Source organism: Spea bombifrons, chromosome 1 (genome assembly GCF_027358695.1).
Source record: "Spea bombifrons isolate aSpeBom1 chromosome 1, aSpeBom1.2.pri, whole genome shotgun sequence".
In the NCBI taxonomy this organism is placed as follows: domain Eukaryota; kingdom Metazoa; phylum Chordata; class Amphibia; order Anura; family Pelobatidae; genus Spea; species Spea bombifrons.
This window is the reverse complement of record NC_071087.1, coordinates 46,755,386-46,769,436: the sequence shown is the minus strand read 5'-3', so window position 1 is coordinate 46,769,436 and position 14,051 is coordinate 46,755,386. Positions and strand designations below refer to the sequence as shown.

General features: G+C 37.7%; 1 protein-coding gene across 1 annotated transcript in view; it reads right to left on the bottom strand.

Moving 5' to 3' along the window:
- Positions 1 to 14,051, bottom strand: part of TBCK (TBC1 domain containing kinase) — a 131,779-nt gene that overhangs the window by 14,218 nt on the left and 103,510 nt on the right. Inside the window, exons 24-25 of the mRNA XM_053461521.1 lie at positions 8,947 to 9,119; positions 2,762 to 2,921 (exon numbers count right to left, since the gene is read on the bottom strand). Of these exons, the coding sequence (XP_053317496.1) occupies positions 2,762 to 2,921; positions 8,947 to 9,119 (333 nt within the window). The remainder of the gene's footprint in view (positions 1 to 2,761; positions 2,922 to 8,946; positions 9,120 to 14,051) is intronic.

Genomic DNA, 14,051 nt, shown 5'->3' with positions numbered 1-14,051 from the left:
GTCTGGGATTGCTAAGTAAAGCGGCATAAGTGTTAATTATTGCAGATGTATACAATTATTTTAAATGGATAAGCAACTTTTACATGAGCGTTATTACTGCATTCAACAAAAGCAAGATCCATGAAAAGAGGTACCCTGGCCCCTTTGGGTTGCTTTGAGTCAAAAAAGAGTAGAACATTAGGAGAAAGCACCAGACGTATTATAGAAAGCCTATTCTTTGCCTTGAAAGCAAAGCTCCACATAACACATGGGATTTTGCCCCAGTATCAGCCTACCTGTCCACTGGTAAATGGCATGTCTACAAAAATTTGGTCATTTCAGTGGCACCCCAAAATCTGAATTGTTATGCTTTTTAGGGTGCCCTTCCCTTTCTGTGTTTTTTGAGCATATTTGCAGGTTTTGACCAAACCTTACAATTAAGCAACCTATCTGCTACACAGGTGTCTCATTAATGTCTGGAGAAGGCTTTACATTGCTTGAGAGTCTCAGTGAGTTCAATGCAATGCAGTCCCACTAATTTAGCTCTATAGTAAACAATATAGAATTTGAAAATTAAATTGGACTCGCCAAAATTGGAATACTTTGACGTAGTTTTGCTGTATGTCTGTATTGTTCATTTTAGCTACACCCCAAAAATCTAAAAAAAAACTAGGCCAGACACCCCATGAAAAGGAGAAAAAGGAAGTAAAAAGCAAAGAATTTTCATCTAAAATTCCCAGGCTCTTTCACCCTCCACTCACTCACACTCTCCACTCTCTCTCACAGCTCTCGCATCTTCTTGTTCTTCTCTCTTTATCCACATCTCTGCAGACATAACCTCCTGGCAACTTTCGCCAAAATGGCCACACTTCAGGTGATGTCCTCTCCCCTCAAATGGAGGGACGGTGTAGACTACATCACCAGAAGCTCTTCTATTTAGCCCTAAGATAACCTTGTGTGAACTTCCGACAAAATGGAAGTGCTTCCTGTAACATTATTTGCATCTATTAAAAATCGATACACTGCATTTTATGTCATGATATAATTGACATGCTTTGAAGATATATATATTTTTTTATCTTTTGCGCAGTGCTTCCTGTGACATATGCCCATATGTAGAGTGATGGAGAGATCCCTCAAAACTGTCAACAAGCGTCTCCCACTCAATTTGTAGCGACAAAACAGAATACGTTTTCCGAAAATGAATGGGCCAAAGACGAGCCAAAACATTTGTCAGAATCATTTTTGGACCATCTAATATATAAACACTCATGGAATATATATATATATATATATATATATATATATATATATACACACACAATATATATGTTTAGTGACAACTGCCCCTTTAACTATAGTCATTTCCACCATTGTACATATCTGCACTATGCTGACCTTTTCCAATTGTTACCCAGAAGTCAATACAGCACATGATGAAGAAAAAAAAAAAAGCAAAAGGTCTAAAAATGTCATACTTTACGCTGGGTACAACAAACATGTTTGTACTTTTACATAGGAAAAGGTCATATATCTAATTAACGGAATAAAAAAAATACTTAAAATGACGATATTGAAAAAGACCTTTGTACATATACATTGCCTTTGATTTTAGAAAATATCATACTTTCTAATGATCCATAAAATTTATTTTAAGATTCCAGTGAAAAGCTTTGTGTCACTAGAATTCATGGGGACGTTGTTAAATCACATTTAAGTCTTATTACACAAATACTCACTACTACATTTTCCACAATGCAATAAACATGACATTTTTGAGGATGTGAGTGCTTCTAGTGTTATTGACTAACAGCGACTTGCAGGCTGCCAATTACTAATGTAAATGGGACTGAGTGGGTCAGTATAGGCTTTTGAATTAGGTTCCAGAACCAAGCTCGAATTGTAACCAAGCATGGCATTCTTCTCTACCAGATGGTCCTTGCTGCTACCTTCCGGTAGATGTGTCTGTGAAAAGGGACCTTCCCCACGGTGTGCTTCAGCTCCACAAAACATGATAGGTTGGCTCTAGCTTGTTTCTCATTTTTGCTGGGTTGCCCATTTCTAAATAGGAACCACGAAGGGCATTTGTTCATCAAGGGGTCACTTTTTAAAGTAATTCTGCACCAAACCTGTTTCTCCTATGCCATCTGTTTGTACCAACTCATGAAACCTATAGTATTCTACTGAACTGAAGCATACTCATTTAGGCATTGAAATGTTTAAATCACTGCTTCAACTAACTTCCTAAATTTAATTCTGCTCTCCATTCTGTGATGCCCCTTCTCACTTTCCTTAACCAACAAGTTACTTCATAAAATAAACATGCAATCCCACTTATCACATAAACAGGAACATATACTGTAACGGTCTGCTCACTTGTGCACCACATGGAGCCTCTAGTATATGAGGTTAGAAGCGTAAATCAAATCAGAAAACAAATAGGATAATTGAATGCCACTCCACAAAAAGCTAGTATATAATCATTCACTACCTCCTTTTCTGAAAATAAGAGAATGCCTAGTAATATACGAAGTAGCAGTTGTTGGTCCATGACCTATCACCTTAATGGCATGACAACTGGTGGAACCAAACTATATCTCTGGTATGCCTAGTAGCTTCTTATCAGAAGATAAAGATGTAAGTCCATGTCCATCCAGAAACTGAAAACACAACGGAACAAGGTGGTATAGAACACACAGTTACATTTCTAGTAATAACAATAAATATTGGTAACATCTTGGTCCACAACAAGAAGAGGCATTAACATTGGGATTAAACTTACCTCAGCCGCGTTTGTGGCAACATTCCCCACAGTCACAATGACTTTGCCTTTGAAGCTTTGGAGTGTGGCACTGGAAGGACACGGCACAAGCTCACCCTCTGCTGTGAATGCAGATCCAAATGGCATATTCATGCTGCCAGGTATGTGACCACGATTAAAGCTGAGGGGGTATAGTTAAGGTACACATGGTAGACAACAACATGGTCTCTTAATTCCTCATAGGCACCTATGACTTCCACACACCTTGTCAGAGACAGTGGTGTCCAGTTTACTATCTATGCGGGGAATGGTGAACTAATTAACACTCTGACAATACTGCAAGGGTCTGTCTATGATTTCAAATTCTGGAACTTGAAAAACCTGGCCTAATGTGCTGCTAACATAGCCACACAAACTGCAAAACAATTACTGTATATGGGAACAATAAAAATAAACACTACATTAAATATTTAATACATTTTATTTATACTGCGGGTTAAGTGAAAAAATGGCAGATAACGCAGTATGACTAATTTAAAAGTAAGGGTTTATTTCGATCACCCATTATTCTTATTATAAGTTACAGGTAATAAGCATCTCAGGTGCAGAGTAATAAAAGTTGTGCAGTTACCATAGCAACCAACACTAGAAATGCTCTTTATACATAACCCTCACTGAGTGAGTCCATGCTCTCTACTCAATGAGGTCAGTCTCTCATTTGTCACATTGAGAGGAGAAAAGGACAGAGACAAATAGATCATTTCTCTTATTCATCCTTTGTCATTCATGAGGCAAGCAAATTAATATGTGAACTTTTTCAGTGATGGTGCACAGTATTATATATATATATATATATACCGTATTGGCTCGGATATAGGCCGCCCCCGTATATAGGCCGCACCCTAAAAGTTTGGTGCTTTTTTAAAGAAAAAGTTTTTTTCTTTAAAAAAGCACCAAAAAAACATGCTGCCACTCTGTCCCCTGCCCGAGATATGCTGCCACTCTGTCCCCCGCCCGAGATATGCTGCCACTCTGTCCCCCGCCCGAGATATGCTGCCACTGTCCTCCTCTGCCCCCCCCCCGACTTACCCGAGCAGACTCCCGGGTGTCTTGCGGGGCCGGCGGGAGACATCTACGCAATACAACTTGTGTATACGTGTATTGCGTAGATGTCCCCCGTCGGCCCCGCAAGACACCCGGGAGTCTGCTCCGGTAAGTCCGGGGGGGGGCAGAGGTAAAACGTATCGTGCGGACGGGGAGTAGGATGCAGGTCCCCTGCACCGCTGCGGGGGATCTGTATCCTAACCCCGCTGCCTGCCCGGCGCCCGGGACTGCGCTAGACTCCGAATATAGGCCGCACCCCCACTTTAAAGACTTAAAGTGGGGGGAAAAAAGTGCGGCCTATATTCGAGCCAATACGGTATATATTGTAGCAATGCATAATAAAATGACAAAATACAATGATAAAGTGTTTAGGAACACACAGAGCAATCATGTTTATATATCCCTTTTTAACCTGTCCATATCATAGTACAGTGATGGGTGGATCAATGGTGTAAGGTAAATTGTCATGGGTTAAAAAAAAGAATATTGGAGTAGAAACCGGACTTTAATTATGTTTTTAATTGACCCTATACACTTGCTTGATGTAGCTGTTGGTGAGGTACTTTTAATAGCCCCAATTCTCAATAGGCTAGGGGCAATTGCCTTGTTGCTCCCTCCCTCCTGTGTTTAGCTATGACCACAGTAGGGTTGTGATGTTGTTGCAATACTTATGTGCTCATGGGAGTAACCTTGTCTCTGTCCTCTGCACTGGTATTCTCGGTGGTCTAAGCAAAAAGTAGTAGAAGTTCTAAGAAATCAATTGCATATAAGTCTAAACGTACAGGGATATACAACCAAACCTAATTTAAAGGTTATGGGAGCCTCTGTACCACAACATGTAAAACCATCTGTTTTTATGAGTTATCTTCTTTGGCTGCATGGACCCACTTGACTCTTTAAAAGCAAACAGGGAATTCTTCTCAATTAACTACTTTAGGGACTAACCACGTCACACTTAAAGAAGAAAAAATCACAAAGTAGATGTTCTTGAAAAGTGTTGTCATGGCACCGAGTACAAACATGCTTACTGAAGTGTATAACAACACCGGCAGCTTTGTTTGCCAACTAAGTAACGCTTGAAGTAGAGCGTGTTTCACCCTGCATGTACAACTGGACACCAGAGAGGAAAAGTGCTGTAGGGGGAGCCCAGATGTTTTAGGGAGAGTTAACAGGAGTTTCAGCTCCTTGATTTCATGAGACATTTTGAAGAGACCCCAGTGACCTTCTGCTGCAGGAAGAGCTTGAGTGGCCCTGTGTAACGTCTGGGAGATTTCTTCAGTGTCCTCCACCATGAGCTTTGCATTGTACAGGGCCAGCTCTGCACTTTACACTGGGGAAAATTACTCCAGTGTGCTTCATAATGAATAGTGAGCGAGCTACTCATCTGCAACAGATGATGCAGATATATAGAAGGGATCCATAGAAAATTGGCCCTTAAAGGCCGGCACCTGAACGCTTCCAAGGGAAAGACCTATAATTTTAGCCAGTTTCTACTGAATTAACCTGTAGAGTACTGGCACATGAGACGGAAGAAGATATAATATGGATGAGCTCAATGGACATGCCAGTAGCAGCCAATGCAGCTAAAGTACACTTAAATGCATGCCTAAGTTAGCAATACAACTTTATTTTGTTATACCTAGCTCATGCCACTTTTATTCTCTAGATAATATATCTTAGCTACATTCAATAAATAATCCTTCCCTTTCAAGCTTCCTAATGTGAATGTTCATACTTCCCCATCCAAAATGTATAATGTATATTTTACCCGCTGCCGCATAATTCTCCTCATTTTACTCTAAGGTCAGAGTATTATTTCTTTTATTTATCCTCCCAGTTCCGTGCCGATAACACTATGGAAGCAGGCAATTTGAAAGCACTTAACCATTTGGTCCATTTACCCTGCCCAAAGCATACCTCTGAAATGATCTGTGTCATATATTCAGAACAACCCTATGCCTATCCAATGCATTTTTAAATTCCTTCACTGTATTAAAGTGTACCCCTTCTATTGGGAGGTTGTTCCATTTATCTACCATCCCTTTCAATGGAGTAAAGTTCACTAACATCTCTTGAATGAGTAAACCATTAGGATACTTCACATTTAAAACATTTTAAACAATTAAAATGGGTTGGCTGGGCAAGGTGGTTTTTCCATTTAAGTAAACTTCAGTGTGGTGGACGAGTCAGTGAATGTATTGAGTTACTTCCATCCTGACACAGAGTCATTGTTCCCTTTTTCCGGTATCTCATTTTTTGAGGCAATGATTGAAGGTGTGGAATGATCTCGGAGGAGGAAGTGAGTTCATCAGCTGTTTCCTTGAAATGTTTGAACGTTATCTTCCTAGCCTCCCTATCACTGTTTCCGGATAAGGGTGCATTTCATCCACAGCAGTCAAACAATCCTAGTTTTTAATGGCAACAGTCCCAGTGCAAAAATAATCACCATGACTATCATTTTGTGGAGTTTATGAAAGAGGAACGCTTTGTTTCCTAACTCAGATGTCAGTATATTCACACATGGGAGTCACGAAGGATTATGCACAGAAGAGTCTATTGTTATCCTTAATGTACTCTCAGGTTGCTCTCAAATAAATGGCTGGATGCACTTATCAAGTTTACATAAAGAAACCCAATTCATCAAGAGTTTCTAGCGTGTGCCCTGCAATAAAAAAATATACAGGGCATATAAGAAAAATGCCTTATTAGCCCAGGAGAAAATATGATCTTTAGTCAAGCTTGATCCCTTCTATTGGGTGTAACACCACAAGAAGACTTTACTTTGAAAATAATATTTGCTAGACTTTCAGGGAACTTTCAGTGGATTACATGATACACAGTGGAGAAGAGATACGATTTAATTTAGAAACATAAGGTATTGTATATTACTTTGTTGGTGAGTCCTCAGGCACCTGGTTCCAATGTGGTTTTTCCAGTCCATAAACTCAACCAAGCGTGTGTAACATATGCCCAAACACACACAGTTTGCAAGAAAAAAAAGTGCCATTATGGCCCCAGCCCATGGCTAGTATTATTGAAATATATTACCAGCTAGCCATAGGCGGGGCCAATGAGGAAAAATAAAAAAAAGGCAAGAAAGAGTGCTTACAACCTGATCAGCTGTGAGTGTTCGGGTGTACCCCTCACCTGAAACACCACCGTGATGAGTTTCCATGTGGACCTTACCTGGGGGGACCCCAAAAAGACAGCTCAGGCTTTTTTGGTGTTAAATCCAGAAGATCAAGCTTTACCGTTTCAGAGGTACTTGCTTGATTTTAATGAAAAGGTCAAAATGTGATATAACTGAAAGTAATCCCAAAGTCAAAAATGCAGAGAAGACATTATCTAGGTGTAATTTAATTGTGTGCATTAATGTTAGCCTGCTTCCAAAACCTCCTATAAATTAATTCTTCACCTTTCAGCGACACATACATATTCATGTTACACTGACACCTTTCCTTTAAAAAGCAATGAATATTGTAGGATTTCATAAAAAACAGCTAATTCATAGGTGCCTGCAATTACAATTATTTATAAAAAGTGTATGCGACCCAATATTACGCACGGTATCTACAGGAATGCTGGTCTCCGGTGTCAGTCTGCCTTCTCTAAACCCCTACCAGACATTCCGCTTACCTACAGCCCAACATAGAGCTTGTGGCCAACAGGTTTGTAACCCTTAGGCTAGATCACTCAGATGACTTCGGTTTTATAGTCTCCTTGACGTGAAAACAGATAAACTGGTTGAGCCTTTTACAAGTTAAGGCAAGCTGCAGCAATTTGCAAGATGCAGAGGGTGTGCTTCTTAAATTTTAAAGCAAACGACTAAGGTGTCCTATAAAAATTTCTGTACTGATACAGTGTGCAAGCTGGGACCTGCATTCATAGCCACCGCAAAAATAAATCTAGTCATCTTGATATATATACCATATCGTGCTGGGCTTTGCACATTACCCTCTGGTGTCACAAGACACACTTATAATTAACTTAACCCAATTTTATTAATATATCACTCTACTAAACATGTAATCAAAATGTATATTTATATATATACACACACACATATATATATATATATATATATATATATATATATATATATATATATATATATATTGTAAGATTCTCTACCCGTCTTTCCTCCCCTGGCTCTTTTTTTTACTAGGAGCTCTGAATGTTTTGCCAGATGTTTCAGTGTTGTACAGTCACAACAATAAGAGGTTTATTCACTAAAGGGAGAATTGTGGTTTTGATGCATTATGAAGGGCCAACACTACCAAAAATGGTCCTGCATAATTCATAGTATCATCTGAAATGAAAGACTGAAGAAATATATATATATTTCTATATTTCCATATATTTTATATACATAAATTCCTGCAGGCAGCTGGCCCTTCATAATACACTGTGACTTGAACAACGGCGATGTATCCGCTGCATCAATTGTTGCAAAGTGATCAGATTTAGTAAAAGAACACAATACATTACACAATGGCTAAATAACACTTTTTTAAATAAGAGTTTGTCTTTCTTACTTAGAAGAACTAAGCCAGAAGAATCAAATCATTTCATTATGATGCAAACTTTAAAATTGAAATCTAATGTGAAAGAGCTGAAACCCAATTCTCCCTTTAATAAGTAAACCCTAATGTGTGCAGAAAGAGCAGGACATGTACTTAAAGTTTAATTTATGAAATTAAACCAACTGTCTTATGTAAATAGTGATCAATAGATCATAAAATGATATAGATCGGGTTGAGAAGGCTGTATCCCCTAGACATTTTGGTCTAACCACATGTTCTAAAACATAATGTGCCCCACTTTGACCATTGACATTTTTGGACATGGGCTTGCAGCTGTGCATGGGGACAATTTCCGAAGCAGCTGTCAGAGGACATTCCAACGTCAGTGCGGCCGAGGTGCAGAGGATGTAAAAAGGATGTTAAAATATAAAGAGAACATTGCTACAAGCCAATGAGCCCAAAATATGGCAATATGGCACAATGGAAAAAAATACTTAAAATTTAAGCATGGATGAGGTCTAATAATAATATAATAATATAATAATAGTATGGTCCGTGTAACATATGATTAAAGGATACTCTTCGCTATTTCGTATGTCCACCACAAGGAGTTTTGGCTTGCCAGACTTGCCCTTTTTAGATGCCTTGGGATGACTGGACACCGTCAGTTCACACAGGTCAATCAGATCCTCGGCAGAAATTCGAGGAGAGACTTCGGCCTTCAGCTCGCTCAACTTGATGGGCTCTCGACCCTAAAAATGAAATAACACTATATGTTAGAAAAATAGGTAAACTAGATAAATGCAAAACAGTGGGGAAAAAGATACCTATGTTTGTTGATGAATATCTTTTGCTAGTCATACATATAAAAAAAAAAAAATGAAATAAAAATATATACCGTATATATGTACACACAAACCTTTGCCTTTAAATTTCAGTTCAGAGTCTTGAGCCATGGTTCTGGCTTGTATGTTTAAAATATTTTCTATTTACTGTGTCAAATGTACATTGCATATTTATTCTTTTTACAACTTTTAAACAGAGTATAGGATGCAGCATTTTGAAAATGACAGATCACACAGAAGAGTGTATTGTGCTGTCATTATCAAAAATCAATATAAACCGGTCTATAAAATACACTAGGGTAAGACTTAACTCCTCAATGACTGCAAACAGGCCACATTTCTTGGATATCCCACCTTGATCCCAGGCATCTGAATTAATCGTTCATTAGACTCAGGCAAGAATGCTAAGGATTTCTGGCCTGTTTGTAGACTTTAAGGACTGGAGTCTTGCAGCCCCGAACAAAGGACTATACATATAAATTTCTATAGTTACAGCGAGAAAGTACATACAGACATTAATGAATTATCTGATTCTTAACATCCATTAATGCTAGCATGTTGTGTTACTGACATCCTTCTATATCCCTTACTAACATAGCCAGTAAGCTTACATTACAACAACACATTGTAGACGTATTAGATGACAAAATGAAAGGAAGGCGATCAGATGCACCCTGGAATCCCTGAGGTGGCCAAACAGAGTGATTGACACAGAGGTCTGCCCAAAATCCACACGTCATGCCTTTGTGACAAGATAATAGGACCTCTAAATCTGCTTTTAAGCTCATGAATTCACCTTACAGGGTGCTCAATAAGTAGTTAACGTGACAAACCCAAATAATGCTGGTTGCTACACTCATCTATTATGGTATTATGATTGCCAAAATATGACTTAGTGCCCTGATTACTGTATTATCTGTCAATGTTATACATCCCAAAGACATGTCTTCGTGGAGAAATTAATGGGGATAGTTTGGAATTGTTGACAGGTTTTGTACAAGCCTTATGTGAATCCAACACAGTTTTAATCAACAGAACTATAACGATTTAGAGAAGCTCAACGATAAACGCAAATTAATAAACACAAAGAAGACATTCAAAAGAAATCATCTTTGAAAAAAATACACAACACATTATATTATGAATAAATAACCTTTTTATAAAAAAGAGTCGGTCTTCCTATTAAACAAAAAAAGGACTATGCAGAAGAATCAACTCATTCCATTATGTGCAACTTTTAAAGTGTAAATCTGACGTGAAGGAGCTACAACTCAACTCTCCCTTTAGTGAACACACCCTGATATGTACAGACACAACAGGACATGTGTGTGTAGTTAATAGATTAACTCACAGATATAATATTAAGAGAAACGGATTTCAGAACATTTGATTCTAATCCAAAGGGGACATCTACTTTATCCTAATTGTTCTCAAAAATCAGCCAGACACAAAAAATATGAGCCATGAAGAAGCACAGCGAGGGGTAGAAAATGTACTCCATGATACATTATCCTCTAATAGAGGAACAGCTGGGCCTGGGACACAGATATATTGAGGATCTATTTCACCAACAATGAGACATAGAAATTAGAAGCAATCAACACGTTGACTGTGTTTAAATTTACAACCGGGGTACCGAGACATATGTTTTACAAGAGTGGAACAAAAATCCACAATAACACATACCAGAGCAGCAAGGGTGAGAACTCACAATTTAACTTATAAAAAATACAGCTAAGTGAGGAAGAAGGAAAAAAAGAGGTTAATTTACATAAAAAACGTGCAACTTACCGGATCGAATAACACACATATTGTGAAAGGCTCCACCAAATAAAAAATACGCTTTGTTAGTGTAGGGGCCCCTGATGGCACCACAGAAGCGATGATAGAGGAGTTGGCCCTTGATTAGATGTACATAGTCTAGTATCCAGGCTATACATTAGGAGATGTATACAGGAGGATCTCAAGCTGTTTTTGTTTTGCTTGTAATACACAACAGATAACCAAGATTCTCATTTATAACTTGAGAACAAGAGACTTCATTTCACAAAGAAATTGTTTCTGTAAACCAACATTGGGAATGTTTAAAATGAAGTATGTTAAACCTTAAGAATGATTTCTTTTATACGCTTTCTAGTCATTTGTCTCTGCATTTCAGAAGGCTGTCCTCTAAATGGCTACTTATACTCGTTTGTGCAGTGGTCACTTTTTTCGATACAAGCTCCATGAGGTTTTGTAACATCATCCCTTGTGGTAGGTATCTGCTTAATAAATATCCGATATAAAGAACAAATGTAGCATGCATAAAATAGCAAGCAATATATAACAGCAGACAATGTAACTTCAGATGGTTTCTAAAGGAGCCACGCAAAGTATAACACCGGCTGCCTGAAAATTCCAAAGAAATACAAAACAAGCAAAATGCTTTAGTATATTTCAAGTTCACTAAAGTTATTTTCAATACACTTGGGGTTTACAGCTAAAAATAATAATAATAATAATGTGCAGTGGTTTAATGGAACATTGATTCAAATTTAGCCAGGCATTCATTTGAGCCGTTCTTTGAAGATTCATAAAGGACCATTTTGCACAGAAAATTTGCTTTGTGGTCAAGTATCAACATGATAATAGCCCACAATACTCTGAAAAACAATTACGTGTTTTAGGGAACCCCAAATCTTCTGCTTGACTTATGCTATAACATGTGGATGCCATTAAAGTTCAGCTGTTTGCTCGTTCATCTGGATTTTTAGCACCAAAGCAATGGCATTGGAGTGTTGAACGTTCTCAGAAGGCTTTGAGGTTTTAATGTGATCTAATTCTTTGGCACAAATATAAACATTTTATGCAACCCCTGGAATTTGCTCTCTGTCTACAAAGAAAGCACAACTGTGTGCATTTGATTTGTAAAACCTCTGTGCTGTGGATAAAGATGGCTTTATACCGTATATAATCTAAGTTCATCATTCAGTGGTGGGTACAATATGACTTGCCATTGTGCCACTGAACATCATGATTTTGTAAATTAAACCTGTTTAATTTTCCTCCATTCCCAGCACAGATACACAAAGGCGAATAAGCCTCTTATTTTAATATTAGTAATTAAAGCTACCTGGGTATATTTAAATTAAAAGCTAAGCTCTGGCAAGATTAAAGAGTTCCAGCATCATCGGGCGGCAGGCCCACACAATTAGACACGGTCATTTCATTTTTCATCAATCTATAATCTCTCCGTGGCATTTCAGTTGAGCTTTCATGTAAAGTCAAATATTTCTCTTTTATGTATCGTGGCCTTTGGCTTTGTGAAATGCTGAATTTAAAAGGACAACAAAGAAGAATTCTAGGGGACAGTTTGGGCAAACTGTTAAGGGATAGTTTATAAGAAGCCTAAATGTAAATTTCCCAAATTTCTACAATGTATGATGCTAACCAATTATGGGTTATTTTATTGTGTAATCAAAAAAAGAGTTATGGAAAGGTCATATATATTTGATATAGTGAGATGAAAAGAAATGAGAAAGTGACTTATAGGAAAGAAGGTGGTACATTGAGTGTTCTATCTAAACAGATTACCATTAAAGGGACAGTTTAGTGTCTCTCACATCCTTGTGAGTCCTTTCTTTTTATAACATCTCTTTATTAGAATCCCCAATGACAGCATATAAAAGACAGTATAAAATACCGTTATATATCTCCCCCATGACACCTGACGTAGGAGTTATAGCCATGCTACGAATTCTTGTTTCTCCATGATCCAAAACTTCTTGCAACTGATTTTTATTTGATATAAGATTATCTATGTCATAGAAGCATATTTTGGCTATACTACCGTAGACTATCATACATTCAGACATTCAGAAAGAAGCATGTTTCAAGCCTCTATGTATAATAGCACTTCCACGGCTAACTGGACATTCCAATGCCATTTAGAGTGGTCAAGTTACAGATACAATTCTGCCTGTCTTGATGGCTGATTGGCAATGTATGTATGAATTAGCGGCCTACTAATATGCTCCACACTAAAGACACAGTGATTACAGTCCTCACCATAGTACACCTCTGAGCCAAATGGTCAGATGACTGCAAGGACATATTGGAGCAACTACATTACTAGTGCTAAGAAGTCGTTAAAGGTAATGCATATACCTATGAGTGTTGATTTTTTTGTGTTTATCCACTGCTGAACATTTAAATACTAAAATATTACATGGATCCTTTAAGAAAAGTTATTTTACAAGAATCCATTCCACAAACACCCATATTAGTTAGAAAATCGTTGGGGTTTCCTTTGTGTAAATATAAAAAATAAGCATTATTGTAGATTTATGTGCAAAGTACTGGATTTCCAGACAGCTTATCAATGCACACTTCATTAGCCTCAAGGAAAAGAATGTCTTTACATATTATTTCAGAGTGACAATTATATGATTACACGGAAGACACAAAACTTTGCACTTCTAGGTATGTGGGAGATGCTTAGAAACAAGTGGCTTTTTCCTGACATACATTGCGTGACTGATATTTTGGAATTCATTTAAAAAAAGAAAGACAATTACAAAAGTGTTTTTCAATTTCACAGCCTGTATCACCTTGAATAAATAGAATCTCCAGAACCAAACTAAGATTTTAATGCTGTAGATATCTGTAATCAACATTCCATGCATTTCTGTGGTTGGATCCTACCATGAATATATAATTCCATGTTCCAAGGAGCACCTGGAGCAAAACTGTGTTTTCCAAACAAAACCAACTTTTCTTTTAATAAAAGGAAGATTAAAATATTTGTAGATGTCGGAGACGATAGGATATTGCGATTTATGCCTTTATTGAGTTTGTAGG